Consider the following 26,280-nt stretch of genomic DNA (forward strand, 5'->3'; position numbering starts at 1 on the left):
TTTCATCCAGATGTGTGTATGTACCTTTAGGCTAAAATGCAGAGTGGGTAAAGGATATCTGCGATTTACCACCTGCCAAAAAAAAAATAAGATACAAGTTTCAAATCCATGGTGACCTTAATGCTGGGCGTACACGGCTCGATTCCACGGCCAATCGCTTTCCGCGCTCGATTCTGCAGGCGATTCTCTTATCTTCCGCTCGTTTTTCTTATTTTTTCCCATTATCCTCCATGCAGAATCGAGCGCGGAAACGATCGGGCGGTAGAGCGGACATGTCGGAAATTATCTATCGAGCCATCTAAATAGCTCAAAATCGAGCCGTGTATTCCCAGCATAACAGTTGGTCATAACCGTGCCATGAATAAAGATCCGGCTGTAACATCCATAAAAAGTAACAATCAGGATATAAAATCTGCAAACATAATAAATACTTCTGCTTGTGTATGTACACAGTTAGGATAAAATTGGTTTGTTCCTCTCTGAGATGGTTCATAAGTGCCGATTGGGAACTAATGACCAGATTGGGCATGGCCACAGTCACATGTAGAATTATTATTCTATGTCCAAGAATAATGTAAAAACCACACAGGCTTTAATATGCTGTGCTAATATTTTTACATGGCTGTAAGGATTGCATATCTTTAGTATCGTATGGCTTATGCTGAATGATTGAACTCCAATCCCCCTGCGTTGCTACACATTGATAACTGTATGATTTACATCTTATCAGTTGTTTGAACAATGGCAAACAACTTTTTTTTTTTGCTCGTTTCACAAAAAAAGTTGTTTGATAATTGTGCTGCATAAGGCCTTGTTCACATTGCAATCGGCTCGCATGTCCGTCCGTATTGGGCTGTTTGAGGGTTTTTTCCCCGATTCCGGCGCTTGGGTGGGCGATTCATTTTTGTGCTTAGCGGTTTTCTACGTTTTTTCTTCCCAGTGGTTTTGTAATTCATTCCCTGACGCAAGTCAGGAAGTCAACTCTTTGACCCGAAAAATACATACCATGTATTTAGTCTTAAAAATCGCAAACGCTACACAAAGCGATTTTGTGAGCGTTTTGCATTGCTCCTATACTTTCCATTGAGGTGGAATTGCCTCAAAACTGGTCCATGTACCGCTTTACTGAACGGACAGCGCATGACCCGCGCTGATATGAACCTTCTCAGACATTCATTGTCCACGCAGTCGGGGGCGTTTTTTTAAAAACCGCACGCAGGTGCAAAAAAGCTGAACACACCTGCAGTGTGAACAAGCTCTAAAAGACCACTGTTGAGCATGTGCCTGGAGTTGCATAGTAGAATATGAATGCTTTCAGGCAGAGAAAGAAGAAAAGCATCACAGCATATTTGTGTGCTATGCATTGTACATACACGTCTATCTCGTCATGTCACTAAAGGTGACATCAATTTTACCAATATTGAGATATTCAAGCAATATAAAGGAATGAGAGGTTTTGCAGTAGTTTACAAAGAGTCCTTACAGTAGATTATGAAGCGTGCAAAACAATTTTGCGTTTTCATTTGGGCAGCAGGAAGTGCTAGAAAAATGGCACATGCATGACATCACGTGGTACAAGCGCCATGTGTATAGATAGCATCCATCTGAGAAAACACCAGTTCAAAGATGCGGAAAGTACTCAAAATACAGCTGACCTCTACTCTGTCAGTGCTGTGGGGTTGGAGTCGAGAACACTGAAAAATTGTAAGTACCTGGAGTCAGAGGTTTCATAAACCGAGGAGTCGAAGTTGGATCATTTTTGTACCGACTCCACATCCCTGTACTCGGATATATATTACAAATTAAAAAAACTTTTGCTATGGAAGGGGAACAAACTAAATTGTTAACATTAACTGGGCAGCAACATGAGATTCAGAGAAATCCTTCTGCCAGTTATGTCCAAAAGTGATTATGGTGCTTAGCTGTTAGGTAATCCAGAACTATTAAAACCCATTTAATAGTAAGAGGATTACATTAAGTGGGAATATTACTTTAACACTAAGCACAAAGGGAGATTTCAGGAAATCTAATACAAGAAATCACAGTACAAGTTTAGACCAATTAAATGAGTAGGCCAAGCATCAGTAGCATCATTGAGTTTTCTGATCTCTGCAGTCTGCACTGCTATAACAAGGAAACAAAATATAAACAATGCAGTGAAGAGAATACCCACATTCCAAACGTAAATAAAAGAAATGTGAGTGGGTCTGGATGGAATAATGCAAAGATGGGCCAAATCTGCTGGCTCTGTGGGCCAGTTTGACATGTGTGCTCTACAGGCAACTCATCTTCTTTACCTGACTTGGTAAGGACCATAAGCAAATCGGCCAGACTGGATATTGCTTTGTTGGGAAAGGTAGCATGACTTACCACCACAAAATAGAATGTCAAATATAAGTGCAGCAGAGAACCCAAGGTGTAAATAAGTATAAAAAAAAAAAAAGGGAAAAGCAAATACCTAAGGAGGGGGAAGCGTCTGAATTCCCCAGAGGCTTTCCATGCTGTCCTCTGGTCCCCTCTTATATACTCGTGCAAGTACGGCTGTGCCTGCGCAGTAGCATAGCAGTGCACGAGCGGCTCTGGCTTACTGCACAGGCACGACCGTGCTCCCATCTGAAGAGGAACGCAGCCCTGATGTGATTACAGACAAGTCCTTGTTATGAATCTTCAGGTGTTCCACGCTCCGCATCAGGTGACTGGAGAATGACGTGTGAGGCCTCAACAGGATCCAGAAGCTTCCTACTTAAGTATTGTAATGTCTTACGCCTCAGATACATTTTAAATTATCTGGCATCATACTATTTTGGCAGTTAGACCTTTCAAGAGCAGTTAAAAGGGAACCTGAGATGGGGCCACAGCATAAAAACATACATACCTGGGGCTTCCTACAGCCCCCTCTGGCCTGATCGCTCCCACACCGTCCTCTTATGGATCCCTGTTCGCTCACAATTGGCTCCTGGAAATTCCTCAGGTCTGGGGCCCACTGTGTATGTGTGGTCAGGCTTTGCGCGCGCTCCCACCACGTTCACGTATACTCATTTCTGGGCGGCCAGAACTCTCATAATGTCCGCTCAATCACCTCACATACACTCCCCCATTCAGCCTAGATGGTACTGCAGCGCTTTAAATACTAAATACTGTCCACAGCCTATACAGAGCAATAATCAAAATATTTAGTTTGATCTGATCCTCAAATAACTTTGGGACATTAAGCCAGTGTCCACTTCGTAGATAAGGATATATTCCACCCTTAGGTATAAGATAAATATTGAGGCTCAGATAATGTCCCTTGCATGGCAAGACAGTTTAGTAAATAAGGAAGGATCTCACCAATATATTCAAATTTGCTGCAGCGCTGCAGGCTTCCACCGCTAAATAGCAGGATACGTTGGGGCCCTTTGCTTGTTTGCCGCTCTGATATGTACGTGCAGGCAGGTGTAGCGCTGACTGGCTGCCTGATGATTCCTTTAACTGCTAAAATAGTAAGATATCAGCCAGCCTCCCTCCTCAATTGCACACTATATTGGCAGAATTAGCAACTGCCGTTCAGGAAATGCTTTTGAAAACTAAGGGCCTGTTTCCACTACACGCAGATTGGAAGCAGAATGGATGCAGAAAAACTGACTCCAATGAATGCCTATGAGAAAATCTGCATCAAAAAAAATTGAGTTTAGTGGAAACAGGCCCATAGGCATTCATTGGAGTCAATTGTTCTGCATCTAATCTGCTTGTAGGCCCTAAAACCCTGAGAATCCCCAATGAGGGGATGGGACTAGTCCAAAACCTGTCAGTTCTGTTTGATTTGAACTGCTTACTTTTTTTGCTGGAGTGGTACTTAAACCACCCTGGCATTACATTTCTGTTGGATTTCTATGCAAAAAGTGGTTTCATTAATTTACATGACATTTTTGCCTTTGAACTTATTAAAATGCATCAAGCAAGGGTAGTTTGAAATTTATAATGCTCAAAAAAACAGAATCATGTCAAAAATTATATTTAATTTTCCCTGCCAGACCACAATTCCCCCCCTCTTCAGCTTGTTTTGCAGAAAATGTGTTTTTACCCCTAAGTTTTTTCACATCCAAATTGGTGTTCATCTGCAAATTTTTGCATGCAGGTTTCCAGAGCAATGTCAACATCTGAATGCAAAAAAACAAACAAAAAAAAGCCTTAAAGGAGTTGTCAGGGCAAATATAGTAAGATGAGTGGTACTTACCAGAGGCTTCCTCCAGCCCCAAGGCGCCTGCGCAGTCCGCTCTGGCCCACGTGGCGGTGATTGACAGCGCCGATCGTGCAGGCGCAGTACAGAGCGACCTCCAGGTCGCTCTGACATCGCCGAGGACCGGGTCGTAGCTCTGGCGACAGGCTGCGGGGAGAGCTGTGGCGAGGGAGGTCCTGGGAGCTTGGGGCAGGAGGAAGCCTCCGGTAAGTACCACTCATTTTACTATATTTGCCCTGACAACTCCTTTAAAAAAATTGAGCCTGACTCGTCTATACTGGTTTCAGCTATTTTTCCCTGGACAAGTCAGGCTTGTCCATACCACCAGGGAAGTTAAAGAGGAACTTTAACACAGGACTGAACTTCATCTCAATCAGTAGCTGATACTCACTATCCCACAAGAAAATCTATACCTTTTCTTAAATAGATCAGGGACATCTGTATGGCTGATATTGTGGTGAAACCCCTCCCCCATGGTGTGAGGTCATGACCATGGTCCTGACAGTTTGCTGTCTGTGAACCTCATTGCACTGTAGGAAATAACAGCTTTTTCTAACTGCCAAGCAAGCAATATCTCCCTCTGTGCATAGAACTCTCAGAAATGAACATTCCATACAGATCATCTGGCAGAACTAAATATGTCACCACCATTGATAAATGTCAGAATGTAAATCAGGGAGAGGAAAGAGTTTAACAATGGGCAAACACTGACTAAATAATTTATAAACGAATACTGTAAAAAATAAGCTATTTTATTCATTGTCATTTTCTCTACAGTTCCTCACAGGTTTCCTTGCCATGGGTCCCTTTCCCCACCTTGCCCTTTTCTATACCTCCTACCTCTCCTTCCAGTCTTACCCTCCTCCTCACCCCTTTGAGTTCCAGTATTTTACATGGGTGACTGATTGATCCATTTTGTATGAAGGCCCAAGAGCTAGGTCATTCATAGCGACACATGGCACTATACTTATTTTCTAGCAACCAATACTACGTCACCTCTTGCAGTGACTGAGGAAGCGTACTGAACTGTGAAATGCACAGCCAGTGTTTACAGCTGAGGATACATCAATAACGAGCAGTGTTATACAAGTACTGCAATTGTACAGTTCTCTGCCAGATTGTCATTAATTCAGTAAACAATTTAGAATTTCAGGGAATTCCCTGATTCAGTTTTGGGTACTTATTTTTCACTGCAATAGTCAAGTGGGAGAAAGAAACAAAAACACGGATGATCGGCAGCAATTTTTTAGCAAAAACGCATGCAAATCTACATAGCTGTGCCGTGTCTTGGAGATGCACGCCGATGATGTGTAGGGTCCCTTCTTTGTCAAGTTGTACTACCCGGTCTATACTTATCGGGTTGTACTACAAGATCATGGGAGACAAACTCAAATCACATAAGGGGCCAAAATGTAAAATATAGTCTAAGCCACGAGCCAAATTGTTTATGAAGATTTAACATTTATCAAATAGTCTCAAATAAAGTGGTGTAACTACAGTGACATTAGAAGGACCAGGATCCTAACTTCTGAAGAGTAGCACAGTGGGAAAGTTCAGATCAGACGGCCGCATGGGTATGTAAACCTCACTCTGCCATGATTACAGCCATCTCATTTAAAATTTCATCCTCACATAAAGTCAATAGGAACCTGTGTTATCATAAAAATAATAATTCAAACAGATAGGAGAGGAAATGTTCAGGGTTCTATTGTTTTCCAGCGCCTCTCGCTGCTGCGCTAGCTTCCCCCCCATTTGAATCCCCCGCTGGAGGAGGCTTTGGCAGAGTGCTCCCAAAGACAGGTGGCTCTGTACTGCACATGCACAAAAGAATGTGCTTGCTCAGGCGCAGTACAGAGTCACCTGTCTTTGGGAGCACTCAGGCTCCCAGAGACTTCTGAATCCTCCTGCAGCAGCAAAAAGCAGTACTCAACCAATACTGCTGTGTGCGTGTGCTTCCATGGTTGTTGCTGCCCCGGGCTCAAACTGACAATATGTTTCAACTAGAAACACTTCGATACTCTGAACAGAAAGGCAGTGTACAATTTTTTAATTTTTTTTTACTGCTTATAATGCTGCCCATATGAAGCTCTTGAGGGACACAAAAATGGCAAGGAGGGCTGCATTCGGCCCACGGGGCCTTGAGTTTGACACGTGTACTAGTTAGATGAAGTAAGCAATAGTCTAGTGGTCTCACTAACACCAATTTACCCCCAGACTCTGCCTGAGCTAACCTCACTTTCCCCCCTTTTCCATTCCGAAAACTAACCCTCCATACTCCTAACACTAACATGTCCCTATGGCAGGGGTCTCAAACTCGCGGCCCTCGGTACAATATTTTGTGGCCCTCGCCAGCAAACGCAAAAGAGACACGGAAGCGAACTATTTTACCTTATAGTTCGCTTCAGTGCTCCCAAGTAATCCGCCGCATCCCCGCCGCTAAACGAGGCCCCAAATCTCCCGGGCAAACATCCACGACTGCGCTGAGGGGCAGAGCTTCCAGCTGTAGCTCTGCCCCTCCTGACGTCAATCGCTGCACGGATCGCCACCTCTCCCAGTCCCTCTCTCTGAAGGAAAAGTGAGAGGGGCGGGCAGAGGCGGCGATCCGCCGCGATTGACGTCAGGAGGGGCAGAGCTGAAGCTGAAAGCTCTGCCCCTTCCAGGAAATGCCGGCGGATTGCCCCCCGGGCGATTTGGGGGCTCTGCAGCCCTCGTTTTGCGTCGGGGACACGGCGGATTACTTGTAATGGAAGCACTGAAGCAAACGATAAAGGTACGACACTTCATGTTCAGAAGAAATAATTGAAACTGACTTTTTGTGAAATCCCTTATGCGGCCAAGCTTCATCCTGACTTTGCCTCCTGCGGCCCCCAGGTAAATGGAGTTTGAGACCCCTGCCCTATGGGATAAATATTGACAAGTTGGCAGAGGGATATGAGAAGGACTCTACTGAGCAGCATGCCTCAATAAGAGGCATTCTTCAGCAAAACACCGGTACAAGTGCAATCAGGCCCTAGAGTTGCCCACAAGTGTAAAGTGTAGCCCCATAGCACAAACCCAGTGTTTTAAAGTCTCACCTGTCTAACTCCTGGCCTACTCTGGTGTTCAGCATCACCGAGAGCACCAATGCCAAGTGTCTCAGCACATTACATCATAAATCGTCCAGAACTCATGGAGATGGTGGCAACCAGAGGAGGCTAGGAGTCACACCGCCGGATAGGTGAGACTCTGAAGTCTCTTAAAAATTCAGGTTTTTATTTCAAAAATGTGTTGAACATCATTCCCCCAACTAAAACGCTGCATCCCCGCGGATGGACACTAACTAAATCCCCCCAAAATCCTCTCGCAAAATTTACAACTTTCTTGGTCATGAATTTTGCTGCCCTTTGCGCTTCCGTGTGAGGCAGAGCTTTTAGCGGCAGCTCTGCCTCTACACGCATCTATTAGCGAGTATCTCCGCCTCTCCCCACCCCTCTCAGTGAAGGAAGACAGAGGGGCGGGGGAGAGTCGGCAATCCGGGCTGACAGATGCATGGAGAGGCAGAGCTGCCGCTGAAAGCCCTGTCTCACTCGGAAGCGCTGCCTGGATTGCCCCCCGGGGAGTTTGGGGGGATTTAGTTAGATTCCAGCTGCAGGGATGCGGTGTTTTAGTTAGGGGAATGATTTTAACACATTTTTGAAATAAAAAGTGGAATTTTAAAGAGACTTCAGAGTCTCTTTAAATGATAACTGAAGTGAGAGGGATATGTAGTCTGCCATATTTATTTCCTTTTAACCAATACCAGTTGCCTGGCAGCCCTGCTAATCAACTTGGCTGCTTTAGTGTCTGAATCACACCAGAAACAAGCATGCAGCTAATCTTGCCAGATCTGACAATAATGTCAGAAACACCTGATCTGCTGCATGCTTGTTCAGGGTCTATGGCTAAAAGTATTAAAGGCAGAGGATAAGCAGGATAGCCCGGCAACTGGTATTGCTTAAAGGGGAACTTCAGCCTTAACAAACATACTGTCATTAAGTTACATTAGTTAGGTAATATAATCTCTTACCCATCCTGTTTTAAAAGAACAGGCAAAGGTTTGTGATTTCATGGGGGCAGCCATCTTTTTGGTTGAAAGGAGGTGACGGGGAGCATGTGCCAACTGTCCTGTGTCTGATCACCCCTCCCAGCTGTGCGCGCTAGGCTTCAAATCTCCAATTCAATCTTTTAAAAAACAAATTTGCACCAAAACAGCAGAAGGAGATCATCATCATCAGAAATCCCATCATGCTTTGTACAGCATCAGAGGAAAAATGCCCGGGCAGTTCTGAATGAGGCTTGGATAAGAAAAACAAAGTTCTGATGTTGTGAAACTGTTAAAGAAACACCAAGCCTTTTCAGTGCTACCAAGTAGATTTTTAGTCTGAAAGTTCACTTTAAAAGGAAATAAATATGGCAGCCTTCAGAACACTCTCACCTCTGGTTCCCTTTAAAAACTCTGCATGTGGGCGGGACACTGGCCAGGGGTCCATTGAACATAGTGATACCAAATGCTGTTACTGCTGGGCAGCTGATCGGGCCCTTGTGACCAAGACTTTCCAGGGTACTTATCCGTTAGCCGGGCGCATCCTCTAGGTGGCGACAAAACTCCACTAGAGTTACATCTTTCCCTACTATCCATGTCAGCCTGGAAGGGGAATAGTAATTAGCGCCACCTGCCGGATGCGCCCGGCTAACGGATAAGTACCCTTTCCAGCATATCCAAATGAAACCTTTCCACCGATTTCGGCTGGAAATCAAGTTTGATCCGATGGCCATATTGCAGCACTGATTTAATAAAATTATCAAGTTGAAAGGTTGATCAAGAAGCACTATCGAGTGATGTATGGGCAACTTAATTCATCTTCTCATTGCTGGAATGCCATCATAAATATCTTAAGGAAACCGCAGGCTAATTTCACACTAGATCCGTTGCGGTGTGCATGCACAGAAATTGGATCTGTTGCATCACAGGTTTTCAATGTGATATGATTCATATAGTGCAACATGCAGGCCATAGACTTATGCTTGGACTGCAACTCAAACCACACACATTGCCCGGTAAAGCACGTTCCATTGAGGATCATTGTACCACATACCTACCAGTGTGAAAGACCCCATTGAAATATAATTGCATCACGATATTGTCTGTTGCGCTGCAACAAAATGGATGTAGTTTTCAAAAGGAAAAGGAGTCTGAAATCATGGTGTTTTTATGGATATTGTCCATCAAAGCTCAGCACACAATGATGTGATGATATTTAGTAAACATCCTCACAACAGCTGATTACATGGATGGATTTGCTAAATAGAAGGGGTGCAGAGTGCCTGTTTTACCTCATACAGCCCTGTTTGTTAAATTAATATATTAACTCAGTGGTTAGAGAACATAATAAATGGCATACAGATACAACAGAATAAAACTCAAATAAGAAATGATCTGGCGTGACCTCATGGTATGATGCACACAGTGGTCTTGTTTTACGAAGGGACAAGTCTATGTATCACCCCAAAACCCTCCACCTTATCTTGTGAAACACCAGTTGAGAATGCACAATCCAACCCTGCAGACAGAATGGTGAGAATACAGAAATGGTGTAGCATCACCCATGTACGCCTCTCACCTGAACAGAAACACATCTATCTGTGGAAAGCCATATACAGAGAGAAGATAGTGCAGAGTCCAGGCTACAGATGCGCTGCTTACCTTGCCTTCCAGCTCTCTCTCCAGATCACGGAAGTCATTATTCCATACCAGGGCATGCAGGGGATACTTGGATTGGAAGTCCCCTTCGGTGCTCATCCTCAGGCTTGGCTGATGGCTCAGGCCTGTGTCGCTGTGTCCCCGCAGATCACACCCCCGGCTCGGGCCGCCCCGGGGATACCGGACTCTCCAATACAACTTTTCACAACAGGGAAGCGGCGGCCGGCTCACCAGTGACAGCTGTAGGGGTGACAGGACACACGGCCATCAGTGGCGAGATGGGGGAGGTGGCGCAGGCGCTGTAAGCCTCGGCAGCGGCACAGCACATATACCATACGAGTGCACCACACCCCACACCGGCACTCATCCTCCACAGCACACCGCACAGCTGCAGCGCAGCGGCTCACACGCCCCCCTGGGAGGTGCTGCAGATGGTGCAAACCAGGAGACGGACGCAGCCATTGTCACAGGGAGGGGAGGAGCTGCCATTTTGTCAAACAATCTAGGAAACGTCAATCACAGCAGAATATTTTGGGATGATACCACTACACATAATTACACGGAGGTGCTGGTTCTAGAATGTTATAGGCGTGTCCTTCATGCCCAGACACTTACCTTACACTGGGATAATCCATGCCAAGGTGCGCAATGTCCTCCCTCACACGCTGGGAATGTGCTGTTGCTGACTACAGCATGCCCGGGCCATCGCCGTACTTACAGCGGCATTAGTTCAGGCAGCCTGGAAGGACCTCATGCGGAAGCTGGAAATCCCCTTTTGCGTTTCAAGGTCTGCGTTCCGCGCCTCGTTCTGGTTCGAACGGCTACTGCTGCTTCTGCGAGTGAGGGGCGTGGCTTAAGGTGGTAGATGGAATATTCGCCACCAAGCCCTTTCTGCGAAGCAGCAAGCGTTGATTTGCTAGGAGACCTTTCAGTTCTGTTGTGTTCTTTGTGGAGCTGAAGCTATTACTGTACTTATGATAGGGAGTACCAATATGGCAGTGCTTAAGATACTAGAGCAATGGTGGAGATGTACCATATATGGTACACAACCAGTTTTAATTATTTGTTCAATTAAAGGACAACTGCTGTGAAAAATTGTAAAATATAAAATACATATAAATCTATATTACTCCCTGAGTAAAATGTGCTATAAATTACTTTTTTCATATGTTGCTGTCATGTACAGTCCAGAAGGTGGTTAAAGCTAATCTGAAGTTTAAAGGAAAACTGTAGTGAGAGGTATATGCATACCTCTCAACATTTTGAGATCAGAAATAGGGACACTTAAACCACACCCCTGACACACCCCTAATCACGCATACTATAAAGATTTCATAAGACAAATATGTTGTTTTATAATTCAAACCACACTGGCCTTTTCTATCCTGGTTCATTTTCCTTCATATTAATATTTGAAAATAAGAAATATATCAATTTAAAGGATGGGAATAAAGTTTAGCGTCAACTTAACTCATTTATCAGTATAAAAATACAAATATACATGAATCTGTGCATGAGTTGTGAATGGGGCATAAATGAGGGAGAAAGAGGGACAGGGGGACAGGGTTCCCAAGCAGGGACTGTCCCTTCAAAAGAAGGACAGTTGGGAGCTATGCAGGTGACAGAGGAGACACCATTGAGACAGTAAAGTCCAATGTGGATGGGTAAGAGGGTGCCACTTTGGGTGGGTGGGTATCAGGGGGCAGAAGAGGGAAAAAAAAGATCAAGGCAGGCACCAGCCGCAAAAGTGTACTAATGCGGCGGGGAGCAGAGCCGACATCATTCCTTCCTCCCTCCCTCTACATCATGGCCCCCCTCGTGAGTCCCCTATGAAAGGCAGAGAGAGATCGTGCGCAGCGGGTGTTTAGTTTACATACCGTTCGGGCGGCCGGCTTCCTGTTTCGCGTCATCAGAAACAGGAAGTGGGAAGCCGGTCACAGAACGGTAATGTAAACTGTGACCCGCTGCGCACGATCTCTCCAGGTCATTTCATGGGGACCCACGAGGGGGGCCATGATGGAGAGGGAGGAAGGAGTGATGTCGGCTCTGCTCCCCGCTGCATTAGTACAGAGCAGTTCAGCGGCTGGTGCCTCCATCTTATTTTTCCTCTCCTCTGCCTGCCGGGACACAAGGGGGGGGTATCCCGGGATAGCGGGACCCCTCACCCAACCCGTGACCATCCCGCCAAATCCGGGGCGGTTGGGGACCCTGTATAAGGAGGCTCAGTGGCGTACCTAGGGTGTTTGACACCCGGTGCTGATTACACAGATAGCACCCCCCCCCCCCAAAAAAAGGAAAGGAGTGAGTTTAACCGCTGCCACTGTCCAACATGACTATAGTAGGGATTCGATTGTGGCCTACTCTGAGGGAAATGTATATGTACTATGCAAAGCGCTGTGGAGAATAGATAACAATATGGTAGGACATTAGACCATTACTATGGTAGGATTAGATTGTGAGCTCCTCTGAGGACAGTCAGTGACATGACTATGTACTCTGTAAAGTGCTGCAGAAGATGTCAGTGCTATATAAATACATAATAATATGGTATGACATTAGACTATGACTATGGTAGGATTAGATTGTGAGCTCCTCTGAGGTCAGTCAGTGTCATGACTATGCACTCTGTAATGTGCTGCAGAAGATGTCAGTGCTATATAAATACATAATAATAATATGGTAGGACATTAGACTATGACTATGGCAGGATTAGATTGTGAGCTCCTCTGAAGACTGTCAGTGACATGACTTTGTACTCTGTAAAGTGCTGTAGAAGATGTCAGTGCTATATAAATACACAATAATAAGGAAGAGACATTAGACTATGATTATGGAAGGATTAGATTATGAGCTCCTCTGAGGACAATCCGTGACATGACTATGTACTCTGTACATTACTGCAGAAGATAGCAGTGCTATAGAAATACATAATAATATGGTAGGACATTAAAATATGGTGGGATTAGATTGCGAGCACCTCTGAGGACAGTCAGTGACATGACTATGTATTCTGTAATGTGCTGCCGAAGATGTCAGTGTTATATATAAATACATAATAAAAATATGGTAGAACATTAGACTATGACTATGGTGGGATTAGATTGTGAGCTCCTCTGAGGACAGTCAGTGACATGACTATGTACAGTTAGCATGCCCAATTAACACCCGTCAGCAGAGAGGTGACAGAAGGGAAGTAGAGGGTAGCAGATAGGTGACAGGAGGGCAAGGTGGCAGAGAGGTAACAGAAGGGGAGGATGGCAGCTAGGTGAAAGGAGGGGAGGGGGTGGCAGAGAGGAGATAGGAGGCTGGTAAAGGGGTGACAGGAGGGGAGGGTGGCAGTGAGGGGTCAGCAGGCGAAGGGAGGGTGGTAGAGAGGGGAGAGCAGAAGCGGGGAGGGTGGTATAGAGGTGACAGGAGGGGAGGGTGACAGAGAGGGGTCAGCAGGGGAAGGGTGGCAGAGAGGTGACAGCAGGGGAGGGTGGTAAATGGGTGGCAGAGAGGGGCCCGCGAGGGGAGGATGGCAGAAAGGTGACAGGTGCCAGAGAATGGGTCAGCAGGCAAGGAAAGGGTGGCAGAGAGGTGGGAGCAGGGAAGGGTGACAGTAGGGGAGTAGAGGGTGGCAGAGAGAGGTGGTAGTAGAGGAGGGGAGAGTGGATAAGAAAATTACAGCAACATGCTGAAGGTGAGGGGAGAGAGTGGAGGTGACAGGCTGCAGCCTGCTGAGGGTGAGGAAAAGGTCAGTCAGGGTAGAGAAGTCAGGATGGGGGAGCAAAAAAAAGTTGAAGGGATAGTCGGGCTGCAGCTAACAGTACCTGACATCCGATCCTCCAGCTCCCTGCAGCGAGGCTGCTATATATGATATATAGGCTCAATCACCCGCTCCACTCCTCCTGATGTTCCCTCCATTTTGACCGCAGCGCAGGCAGAAATGATGGTACCCTGTCCATCCACCAGCCGGCCACCCTCTGCCTTCTCTCCCTGCATGTCCCATGTAATCACGCAACTTGCAGAGAACAGGAAGTGGTGAGAGCGGCGGGCTGGTGGATGGACGTGTACCATCAATTCTGCCTGCGCTGATTCTACAGCGAGGGAACATCAGGAGGAACGAAGCAGGTGATAGAAACTATATATTATATAAACCACACGCTGCACTCTGCAAATGGAGACACAGAGGAGAATGAATGGTGAGGGAATGAGGAATGAAGTCGGGCCCCCCTCCCTGCGTCCTCACTACATTGCCCTGCTATCCCTGGACTTCTGCCCGTGTGTCACCCAGTGTTGCCAACTCCTCAGTAAGGAAAGTAGCTGTTGGCTGTCCTAGAAGTCGCTAGAAGTCGCTGGATGACGTCATCATGTAATATGCATAACAGCTCCGCCCCAAAGCCCGCCCTAGATGACGTCATTGCGTATTTTGCATAGCGGCTCCACCCCCGTCTCTCTCTTACTCTAGCAGCAGCGCCGATCAGCACCTCTTACAGCTCCACCCCACACATCATGATCCCACACCTGACGTCACTCACCGCCCCGCTCACACCAGCAGCTTGCAAGAGCGCCTGCAATGGAAGCAGGAAGGGGCTACTGTGAGTGACGTCCCTGGCAACTTAGTCTCCACCAGCAGGAGATAAAAAGTCGCCAGATTTGTAGCTAGTAGCTTTTTTAAAAAACTGTCGCTAGGGGGGTGTCAAAAGTCGCTAAATATAGCGACAAAGTAGCTAAGTTGGCAACACTGGTGTCACCCCCTTCCCATGATGACTTCCGGAGCGCCCCGCCCCCTGCGCCCGCCCCTAGAGACGCCACTGTGGAGGCTGCCATATTTATTTCATTTTAAGCAATACCAGTTGCCTGGCAGCCCTGCTGATCTATTCGGCTGAAGTAGTGGCTGAATCACACCAGAAACAAGCATGCAGCTAATCTTGTCATATCTGTCAAAATTGTCAGAAAAACCTGATCTGCTGCATGCTTGTTCAGGGTCTATGGCTGAAAGTATTAGAGGCAGACTATCAGCAGGATAGCCCGGTAACTGGTATAGCTTAAATGGAATTAAATATGGCAGCCTCCATACACCTCTCTCTCTACAGTTCTCCTATACCCGAAGTGACATGATGAGATAGACATGTGTTTGTACAGTGCCTAGCACACAACACACTATGCTGTGTTCCTTTTTTTCTTTCTCTGCCTGAAAGAGTTAAATATCTGGTATGTACAGTGGAGGAAATAATTATTTGACCCCTCACTGATTTTGTAAGTTTGTCCAATGACAAAGAAATGAAAAGTCTCAGAACAGTATCATTTCAATGGTAGGTTTATTTTAACAGTGGCAGATAGCACATCAAAAGGAAAATCGAAAAAATAACCTTAAATAAAATATAGCAACTGATTTGCATTTCATTGAGTGAAATAAGTTTTTGAACCCCTACCAACCATTAAGAGTTCTGGCTCCCACAGAGTGGTTAGACACTTCTACTCAATTAGTCACCCTCATTAAGGACACCTGTCTTAACTAGTCACCTGTATAAAAGACACCTGTCCACAGAATCAATCAATCAAGCAGACTCCAAACTCTCCAACATGGGAAAGACCAAAGAGCTGTCCAAGGATGTCAGAGACAAAATTGTAGACCTGCACAAGACTGGAATGGGCCACAAAACCATTAGCAAGAAGCTGGGAGAGAAGGTGACAACTGTTGGTGCGATTGTTCGAAAATGGAAGGAGCACAAAATGACCATCAATCGACCTCGCTCTGGGGCTCCACTCAAGATCTCACCTCGTGGGGTGTCAATGGTTCTGAGAAAGGTGAAAAAGCATCCTAGAACTACACGGGAGGAGTTAGTGAATGACCTCAAATTAGCAGGGACCACAGTCACCAAGAAAACCATTGGAAACACATTACACCGCAATGGATTAAAATCCTGCAGGGCTCGCAAGGTCCCCCTGCTCAAGAAGGCACATGTGCAGGCCCGTCTGAAGTTTGCCAATTAACACCTGAATGATTCTGTGAGTGACTGGGAGAAGGTGCTGTGGTCTGATGAGACCAAAATAGAGCTCTTTGGCATTAACTCAACTCGCTGTGTTTGGAGAAAGAAAAATGTTGCCTATGACCCCCAAAACACCGTCCCCACCGTCAAGCATGGGGGTGGAAACATTTTGCTTTGGGGGTGTTTTTCTGCTAAGGGCACAGGACAACTTAATCGCATTAACCGGAAAATGGACGGAGCCATGTATCGTGAAATCCTGAACGACAACCTCCTTCCCTCTGCCAGGAAACTGAAAATGGGTCGTGGATGGGTGTTCCAGCACGACAATGACCCAAAACATACAGCAAAGGCAACAAAGGAGTGGCTCAAGAAGAAGCACATTAAGGTCATGGAGTGGCCTAGTCAGTCTCCGGACCTTAATCCAATAGAAAACCTATGGAGGGAGCTCAAGCTCAGAGTTGCACAGAGACAGCCTCGAAACCTTAGGGATTTAGAGATGATCTGCAAAGAGGAGTGGACCAACATTCCTCCTAAAATGTGTGCAAACTTGGTCATCAATTACAAGAAACGTTTGACCTCTGTGCTTGCAAACAAGGGTTTTTCCACTAAGTATTAAGTCTTTTATTGTTAGAGGGTTCAAAAACTTATTTCACTCAATGAAATGCAAATCAGTTGCTATCTTTTATTTAAGGTTATTTTTTCGATTTTCCTTTTGATGTGCTATCTGCCACTGTTAAAATAAACCTACCATTGAAATGATACTGTTCTGAGACTTGTCATTTCTTTGTCATTGGACAAGCTTACAAAATCAGTGAGGGGTCAAATAATTATTTCCTCCACTGTAAGTGGCTAACTCATTCCTAACTCAGACAGAAAGTGACTACAGTGTGACCCTCACTGATAATACATTACCATTTTTTTTTTTATCTCTTTCTTGCTCTCAGAAGCCATTTTCTGCTAGAAAAGTGTTTTAATGGTTGGAATTTCTTATCAGTGAGGGTCACACTAGTCACTTCCTGTCTGAGTCAGGACTGAGTCAGCCACTTACATATCTGATATTTAACTCTTTCAGGCAGAGAAAGAAAAAAAAGGAACACAGCATAGTGTGTTGTGTGCTAGGCACTGTACATACACATGTCTATCTCATCATGTCACTTCGTGTATCCTTTAAAAAAATGACCAGGTTTTATACATATTTGGTAGAGGAAAGGCTCTAGGTACCTTAGAGCCTTCCTAGTTCTGTCATTAAAGGGAACCTAAATTGAGAGGGATATGGATGTTTCCTTTTAAACAATACCAGTTGCATGGCAGGCAGTCCTGCTGATCTCTTTGACTGCAGTAGTGGCTGAATCACACACCTGAAACAAGCATGCAGCTAATCCAGTCTGACTTCAGTTAGAGCACCTGATCTGCATGCTTGTTGAAGGGCTGTGGCTAAAAGTATTAAAGACACAGGAACAGCAGGAGAGTCAGGCAACTAGTATTATTTTAAAAGGAAAAATCCATATCCTCAGTTTAGGTTCCCATTAATGCGCATACCTGGTGGAAGCCGCTCGTTCTTCTTGGACTAGGTATTTGACCCAACTTGTGCAGCCTTCCTCACCACAATGAGTAGTTCCGAAGACAAGTGTATCCGTACTGCATTTTTATGCAGCTGAATGGCAGCTTTTCTAACCCCACGCTTGTAAGCTTTTGGCTCATGCGGTTACCTGGCAGCATAACCCACGTTATGTCGCATCTGAGTACTGCTCGATCAGATATTACTCAATGCAATGGATGCTGCTCCATTGCTGGTGCTGAGCGCACGTGCCCGGGCTGTGCATTGGAGAAGCCAACTGGCAGGCTGTGTTTTCAACACCTTCAGCTACTGTGTGAAACTGGCCTAAAAGTAACTATTTCTGCTGCCATACTTTGTGCCAGAGCAGATGGACTCCAAACAGATGAGCTCAAGGCCCAGTGATTTTCCCATTCCATGTCCATAGTGGAACTGTCCTGCTAAACTCATTAGGCCAGTGTTGACATTTGATGAATGGCAATGCCTCTGCACCGCAGTGGCAGCAGACAATATAATGATGACACCACAGCCATCATAATGGATGCTATATGATTTGGCATAATGTGAACAAAGCCTAAAGCTATCTTAAAAAAGCTTTTAATATCCTCATGAAATCATCATTCTAACCTTCCTGCCGAGACTGGATTTACCAATAGGCATGGTGGCAATGGCATTCAAATGGGTCTAAATAGGTTACTGAATATGGCCAGGCCCAACCCCCTCCACTGGCTGATGCTGTCTGTACTCTCTCTTCATGTACCTGTGGCTGCACATGTAGGGGCTCAAACCTACTAGCAGCCTTTTCTAAGCGCTAGTGATTTGAAACAGCTCTTGCTAATTTAATGCTATGGGAAATTTTTATAAAATTACATTGCTCAAGTGGGATCACACCCATAGCATTACATTAGCAAGAGCTTTTCAAATCACATAGCGCTCAGAAAAGCCTCCTAGTGGGTTCCAGGCCTAATATTGATTACATTTACTGGTTTTAGCATGGCACTAATACCTCAACTGTAAAGGTCATTTATTTTGGCAGAAGTTTTTTTCTGTGTTCAACAGCATAAAGGGTTGTAGCCTAATGCCGGATCGACCCCAGCCGCGTCCCCGCTCGTCCGCGCGGATCGATTGCAGCTCGTCCTCGCCAGCGCTTCCTTATCAGCGCTCAATTCCCTGCCATTGTCCACCGGCGGGGATCGAGCAGGTGGGGGTCGAGAGGCTTGATCGGGCCAGCTGAATATTATCAGCTGGCCGTATCAGCTGGTCGATACACGGTACAGAAACGTACCGTGTATCCCCAGCATAAGGCATAGCATTATGGACACGTGGCTTCGGCATGCTGCGCAGGCACAGCCGTGTTTGTGCAGACACAATATGGCCGCACTTGTGCATGAAGAGGCGCATAGCCACGATAACATATCCGACAAGCTGTTATCGGATATGTGCTGAGGGTCCTTGCATGGCAATGGTAGGGGTGAGGAGGACACATCCTATCCAGAAGCTTCTCTCTACCTAGGCAAGTATCTAACTTTTGTTAGCCTAGCAGACGTGGTAACACTTTAACAAACATTTTGCTCATCACTGCTAACTGTGAATAAAATAAGGCCAGACATAATTTGTCTACTTCCTCAACCTCAGAGTCAGTACAAAAAACATTTTTAAAACTGGTAGGAAAGGTAAAAGGAATCTGAAATGAGATGGCTATGGACAGTATCATTGCTAAATCTCTTCTGAAAATGTGATTTGTCTGTCTGCCAGGGGCGTAACAATAGACCCTGCAAGGGATGCCTCCGCAGGGGGGGCCAGAAGCCACAGGGGGCCCGTGGGGGGAAAAGTTTGAGAGACTGACAGCTAAGGGCATGGAGAGAAAAAGCGTATTCTGCTCTCGCATCATTGCTATATTGACTGCATGTGTCCACCACACAGATAAGGAATTTGTACACTGTCCCTGCTCCCTAGGGTTCGTAAAAAACATCTGTCTCACACTGCAGGTAAGTTCTGATGACTCCATGTACAACCTAAAAAACAAAGGAGTCACATTTTGACAAAATGTTGTATACTTTCCCTTTTCAGCAATCACTTCAATAGGATTCCTAGATTCTTATCACACACACAGCTTAATGACCTTATGGCCTCTAATTACTTTTACAATACAATGGAGTGGATATTGATGTCTTAAGGTGCCCATACACTCGTCAGATTGGCAGCAGATAGATAAGAAATGCATCTGATGATCTATCTGATGCGTTTTTAGAACATTTTTTACCAGGATAGAATTCCAATAGATTTCAGTTTGAAATCTATTGAAAATCGATCTGATGGCATTTTTTTGCCATCAGATTTCCATTAAGGCCAATGCAAACTGATAAGCAATCTCATCAGATCGACCTAAATTTTCCATCCTGCCAGGGTCGATGGAAATCCATCGAAATCGATCAAAATCGGCCATCGATCGGTCGATTGGCCAACCGATTTGCAAACGATCGATGGATCGATCGGTCGGCCAGAAAATCGGCTGAGTGTATGGGCCCCTTTACTGTTGCTGCTTCATTGAGAGCTTGTTGTCTCAATGACTTCCAAGATCCCGTAATAACAGTTTCAATCAGTGACATTCTGAATGTTTTGCCAAAGTTACAGTGAATGAATACTATATACTATGTTCAGCACGTCATTGTTGTTTCTCCATATAGCATGTGCTCTCATGTAGTAAAATAATACAGCAGTGTGTGTGTGTATGTATGTACTGGGAGCAGAGCTGCAACAAGGGACCCAGCTGCAAGGGGCTGGAGGAAGCCCTGTGTAAGTAGATCTGGGGGTAACATAGATTGCCTGATGTTAGGTGTTTTTGTCTGCATGGGGAAAACACATTGGTCCTCAGTTTTCCTGTGCAGAAAGTGAGGGGAGTGGGGGGCCACATCCAAAGTTTCGCGGGGGGGGGGGGGCATCCAAAGTTTCGCGGGGGGGGGGGCCCAGTGATGTTTAGTTACGCCTCTGCAGTCTGCCGTACAGATTTATTTTTTTCTGAATCACTGACCTAAACTACAAATGGATAAAAATGTCACCTTATTTGTAAATTTCTGTAGCTTCAAAATTTGATTAGCCTCAACGTACCAGTTAAGCCAATGCTAATTCCAGTTCCTTTTGAACCTTAATTTTGTATTTTTTGTGGATCTATGTGATCATCATTAATTAGCTGCACAGAGCAGGAGTCACTGCTGATGGATATTCACCATGACCATTGCAAGTGATTAATTCGCTACAGGCAGGGCATTGCAGGTTTACTGACACTAATGCCAGAAGAACACTGCTTGTTAACCCTTTAGTGCTATGCGCGTCACCATGGAGTGCCACAAAAGGATGTGAGGAGAAATCACTTCTTTGTGGCACGGACAGCTGTAAAAACCCAGGGAGGAATCCAATTGGTCTTTTGCAATCCAATGTGAGCTCTAATGCCTAGTACACACTAGCAATTTTGATGGATCAATCATTGGTCAATTTTACCACCTCCATGTAGTATGACCATTTACCTATATAATCTGCTTAGAATTGAAAATCTGTTTGGCCCTCATACTACATGGAGGTGGTAAAATTGACCAATGATTGATCCATCAAAATTGCTAGTGTGTACTAGGCATAAGCTTTTGCAAGAACTCTTGCTTGTCCCCGATGACGGTGCCGGCAGCAGCAATTTTGGACCCCAATGACAGCCGCGGACTGGAGGCTCAATGGTGAGCAGTGGGAATATGTTGATGAACACTGTGATGGGGTACAGCATATTATTATTATTTAGTATTTATATAGCGCCGACATCTTACGCAGCGCTGTACAGAGTACATATTGTCGCTTCAGTGTCTCTTTAAAGCTGCAGTGACCAATTAAGTAAAAAATAGCCTGGTTTTTAGGGGGGTTTAACACTGCGGTCCTCAAGTGGTTAATCTGTAACATTGATGTGCTGATAAAAAGCGGACAGAAGCGGATGATGATCCTACTGAGGCTTCCCTCGCTGAACAAAAGGTCCCCCCAGTATTGAGCGCAGCACCTCTTCATGTGTGCAGTAGCCTCATGACAATGCATTGTCGCTAATCTTCTGGGGGTCTGCGCTCAGTGACGGGACAACATAGCAGGGAGGAAAGCCTCATAGGATCCTGAAGCTTTGCTCTCTTAGGTATCTGATGCTGCGTACCCGAGCTTAGGCTCCGGTACTCTTTCAGGCTTTGTTCACATCTAAAATCACAGTCGCTGATGCCAGCGATTTGCGATTTTGTGGGCGATTTTTTCCTAAGTGCTTTTGCAGAGCGATTCGACTTTTTGACTCTTTGGCCCGGAAATGAATAAATACTATGTATTTATTCATTAAAGCACTGGGGAAATTGCTATACAAAGCACTTTGTGATTGAAAAAGGTTGAAAACGCCCTAGGTCAGGGGTCTCAAGCTCAATTTACCTGGGGGCCGCAGGAGGCAAAGTCAGGATGAGGTTGGGCCGCATAAGGAATTTCACAATCGCGGCACATCACCGCCTCTGCCCACCCCTCTCACTCTTTCTTCACAGAGAGGGGCGGGAAGAGGCGGCGATCCGTGCGGTGATTGACGTCAGGAGGGGCAGAGCTGAAGCTGAAAGCTCTGCCCCTTCCAGGAAATGCCGGCGGATTGCCCCCCGGGCGATTTGGGGGCTCTGCAGCCCTCGTTTAGCGGCGGGGATGCGGCAGATTACTTGGGAGCACTGAAGCGAACTATAAGGAAGCTTTTGCCAGCGAGGGCCACAAAATATTGTATCGAGGGCCGCAAATGGCCCGCGGGCCGCGAGTTTGAGACCCCTGCTCTAGGTGTTATCGAGACCTCACAGCTTACTTTTTCAACGGAGTGGTCCTTTAAAGCAAGTGTCATGAGGTACCATATTCTCTGTGACTATATTAAGCAGGACCTTGTGTCCCATACACAGCGGGTCTGCGATCTGTGGTAACTGTATTATGTGACTCTTTCAATAATAAATGTTGCAACTGAAAAGCGCTTCCAACTAACTGTAATGACAACCTATTGCTATGACTAGCTCCTACAGTAGTAGAAGCAGCAACCAGTTGCTATTGACTCCTAACATCAACTTAGAGTACTATAGGTCTTGCTACCTATAAGAAGCAGTCATGTGCTCTTGTTTTGTGCCTACTACTAACATGCTCAGTTCAAAAAGGAAGTGCAATATATTATAGCTAACAAAATGAAGGGCCTGCTGCAAATACATCTCCTCCAAATTCCAGCGCTTTGCGTGAGGGGGTGGGGTGCGCGTGCCAGTCGAATGTTCGCGGGGACGAGCATCTGGTGGAAGGGGTGTGCTCCGCAGTCTGGAGAAGGCGGGGTTAGCCCTGTAGTCTGTCCGGGACTGTGTGTAGCGCCGTTGAGCGGTGAGCTTTGTGTCCCGGGATCGCAGCATCGGTGGTGGTGCTGTCATCGCTGTGCGCCCCCCGTAGCGGTGCGGGCCTGGCACCCGCCATCATGTCCAAGCGACTGAAGAGCCCGGAGGTGTGCGCGGACTGCAGCCAGCCGGGTGAGTGACGCCTGCCTGCGGTGCCCGGCTCTGGGTGGGCACACTTGTATTGTCCGGTGGGCAGACAGACGGGCAGGCGGCCCCGAGGCTGGAGGGGGGTGAGGGAGGGGGACATATTTGGAGATGATGTATTGCTGGGATGTGGTTTCTGGAGGCCGGTGGGTGTCTCTACCCGGAGCTAGGTTGAGGGGCTTCCTATCTATGCAGCTGGCCTACCCTCCTGCTGTCCAGGCACTGGGATCAGTACGGCTGACATTGCTGCTGGGAGGAAGCTTGACAGTCACCACTAGTCTCTTTCCAGGGCTTTATCCTCTACTTCTCTATTCTGAGCAATTTGCATTGTCTACAATTCATAGCAGAACAGTTGCCTGGTCCTGTGTATATAGTAACACCACAGTCTTGTGTGAGATGGTACACATCTGTTGAATATCCATTATGTACGTTTTCTTAGACTGAATTTATTTTACACATTTTTTTATACAACTGTTACTTATACCACATCACTTTATGCAGCTTGATTATCTTATTGCTTGAGCTGAGTGAAGAATTTGCCATGTATGCAAATTTACATTGACCTACAGTAATCTAAAACTGCTAATACATTAGGTGGCTGCAGTGTGCAATGTGATTTATTTTGATTTTTCGATTTGCTCATCTCTAAATCTCTATATGCACAGTAGATGTTCATTGCTTGTAGTGACCTGTCATTGTACAGATCTCTGAAAACAGGCTTCCTGTAATGTCACTTCAATCCATCAATTCAGATGTTACTTGGATAACAAACATTGTAGTACCAATGTGACAGCTCCCTCATTTTCTCGCTTACTCTTTATACAACAGAGTGGACTTCACTGAGGACTGGGCCCACTAGCAGCACCTTTTGGCAAACACTGGCGAGTGCAATTAAGCACCGCGGTTTTCTGTTAGATTCCCAGAGTAATCTTAAAGGACAACTGTAGAGAGAGGGATATGGTTGCTGCCATATTTATTTCTTTTTAAACATTACCAGTTGACTTGCAACCCTGCTTATCCATTTGGCTGCAGTAGTGTCTGAATTACGCCAGAAACAAGCGTGCAGCTAATCTTGTCAGATCTGACAATAATGTCAGAGACACCTGATCTGCATATGCTTCAGAGTTTGTGGCTAAATGTATTGAGGCAGAGAATCAGCTGGATAGCCAGGGCTGTGGAGTCAGAGCAATTTGGGGTACCTGGAGTCAGAGTTGAAGTAGGTGGTTTCCTAAACTGAGGAGTTGGGAGTCAGAAGATTTTTTTTGTAACAAACCCACAGCCCTGGTAAGTATTATGCTGGGAATAAACGGGTCGATCCGGCGGCCGATTAGCCGCCGGATCGACCCCAGCCGCGTCCCCGCGGATCGATTACCGCTCGTCCCCGCCGGCGCTTCCTTATCAGCGCTCGATTCCCTGCCATTGTCCGCCGGCGGGGGTCGAGCGGCTTGATCGGGCCAGCTGAATATTATCAGCTGGCCCGGCCGGATCAGCTGGTCGATACACGGTACAGAAACGTATCATGCTGGGGATGTACCGTGTATCGACCAGCTGATCCGGCCAGCTGATAATATTCAGCTGGCCCGATCAAGCCTCTCGTCCCCCGCCCGCTCGATCCCCGCCGGCGGATAATGGCAGGGAATTGAGCACTGATAAGGAAGCGCCAGCGGGGACCAGCGGTAATCGATCCGCGGGGACGCGGCTGGGGTCGATTAGCCGCCGGATCGACCCGTGTATTCCCAGCATTAGAAGTCAGTCATTGTTGGAGTGGTGGTTTCATAAACTGAGTAGTCGGATGATTTTTGTACCGACTCCACAACCCTGAGGATAGCCAGGCAACTGGTAGTGCTTAAAAGGAAACAAATATGGCAACCTCCATAGCCCTCTAGCTAGGTTGTCCTTTAAAGTAATATGATTTGCTGCTGCATTCTTTCACCTCTGGTGTCTCAATAAAAGTTGCTTGCATCGCTTTTGCAATTGCAGAGTTCTACTGTTACAGCATTTTGCTAGTAGTTTGTCCCAGACTTTACTGTATTGGTACAGTGTTAGGGAAATGTTACTTGACCACAAAAGATTATTTTTGATGACATTTATCCCATGTGTGTACATAACCCAAGACAACATTCTCATTTATCCCATATCGTTGTGTATGTCATTTAAAAAAAAAAAAAGAATAATAAAAAAAGTGATTTGCAGATAAAAGAAAGCTGCAAGTTTGTCATTTATAACAATTTAGGAATGGAAAAAATCCAATAAATTTGAACCAGCCTATTGATTAACCACTTGACAACCAGTGGATTTCTGTCTGATCTGTGCTGCGTGGGCTCTCCAGCCCGCAGCACAGATCAGTATTATGCCAGGGCGATCAGACTTACTCCCTTTTTTTCCCCACTAGGGGAATGTCCTGCTGGGGAGTCTGATCGCCGCCGTCTCTCTGCGCTTTGCGGGGGGGGGGGCTCTTCAAAGCCCCCCTCCGCAGCGTTATCGGCGCTCCGTCCCTCTCTCTCCCTTCCCCTCTGAGCTGCGCAGGACGGATATCCGTCCTGCGCATTGTAGGATAGGCTTCAGCCTATCATATGCCGGCGATCCCCGCCGTATGATGTAAACAGCGGGGATTTCTTCCCTGCGTGTTTACATTTTGCCAGCGAGCTGCGATCAGCGGCTCTCCGGCTGTTCACGGAGACAGCCTCCGTGAACGGACATGGAAAGAAAGGCCGCTCGAACGAGCTGCCGTTTCCATGGAAACCCACAGACGACCAGTTTATGCCAATCGGCGTTAGCTGGTCGTCAAAAGGTTAACACGGGCTTTCAGGTGTAATGCAATCCTGCATATGCAAAAATGAATCTGGAGGTGGAAGTTAGAAATTATCAGTGAGATGCTACATTGTTGCAAATTGCGTGCCAGTCAGAATGTGCAGCTGCTTATAATTAGCAATATAATAGCAATTAGCATCTCCTTGATTATACTGTTAGGCCGATTCCATACTATAAGCGCTTTTGTGAGCGCTTGCGTTTGATTAGCGCTTGCTGAGCGTTTGTTAAATAATTGCTCCCATTCACTTTCATTAAAATTGTGGTAAAAATCGCAGCGATTGCCATGTACGGGGAAAACGCATGCGATCGTAGCGATCTTTACCTCAATTTTAATGAAAGTGAATGGGAGCTTTTTTTTTTTTTTTTTTTTTTTTTTTTTTTTTTTAATATACAAGCGCTCACAAAAATGCTTATGGTGTGGATCTGGCCTTTAGGTGGCGTTCCCACTTGAA

The 26,280-nt window shown here is 46.0% G+C and overlaps 2 protein-coding genes across 7 annotated transcripts in view; one reads left to right on the forward strand and one right to left on the reverse strand.

Moving 5' to 3' along the window:
• ANKRD13A (ankyrin repeat domain 13A) overlaps nucleotides 1–10,744 on the reverse strand; it is a 69,087-nt gene extending 58,343 nt beyond the window's left edge. The window contains exons 1-2 of one of the 2 annotated variants that reach the window (XM_068239187.1): nucleotides 10,554–10,744; nucleotides 9,942–10,178 (exon numbers count right to left, since the gene is read on the reverse strand). In XM_068239187.1, coding sequence (XP_068095288.1) covers nucleotides 9,942–10,037 — 96 coding nt within the window. In that variant the 5' untranslated portion in view covers nucleotides 10,038–10,178; nucleotides 10,554–10,744. Of the gene's footprint in view, nucleotides 1–9,941; nucleotides 10,335–10,553 lie in introns of those variants that run through there. The other variant, XM_068239194.1, reaches the window with a different exon arrangement.
• A 12,066-nt stretch (nucleotides 10,745–22,810) lies between these two features.
• Nucleotides 22,811–26,280, forward strand: part of GIT2 (GIT ArfGAP 2) — a 160,654-nt gene continuing 157,184 nt past the window's right edge. For all 5 annotated transcript variants that reach the window (XM_068239238.1, XM_068239208.1, XM_068239226.1 and 2 more), the window contains exon 1: nucleotides 22,811–23,005. In XM_068239238.1, coding sequence (XP_068095339.1) covers nucleotides 22,954–23,005 — 52 coding nt within the window. In that variant the 5' untranslated portion in view covers nucleotides 22,811–22,953. The remainder of the gene's footprint in view (nucleotides 23,006–26,280) is intronic.

Source organism: Hyperolius riggenbachi, chromosome 1, assembly GCF_040937935.1.
Source record: "Hyperolius riggenbachi isolate aHypRig1 chromosome 1, aHypRig1.pri, whole genome shotgun sequence".
Taxonomy (NCBI): domain Eukaryota; kingdom Metazoa; phylum Chordata; class Amphibia; order Anura; family Hyperoliidae; genus Hyperolius; species Hyperolius riggenbachi.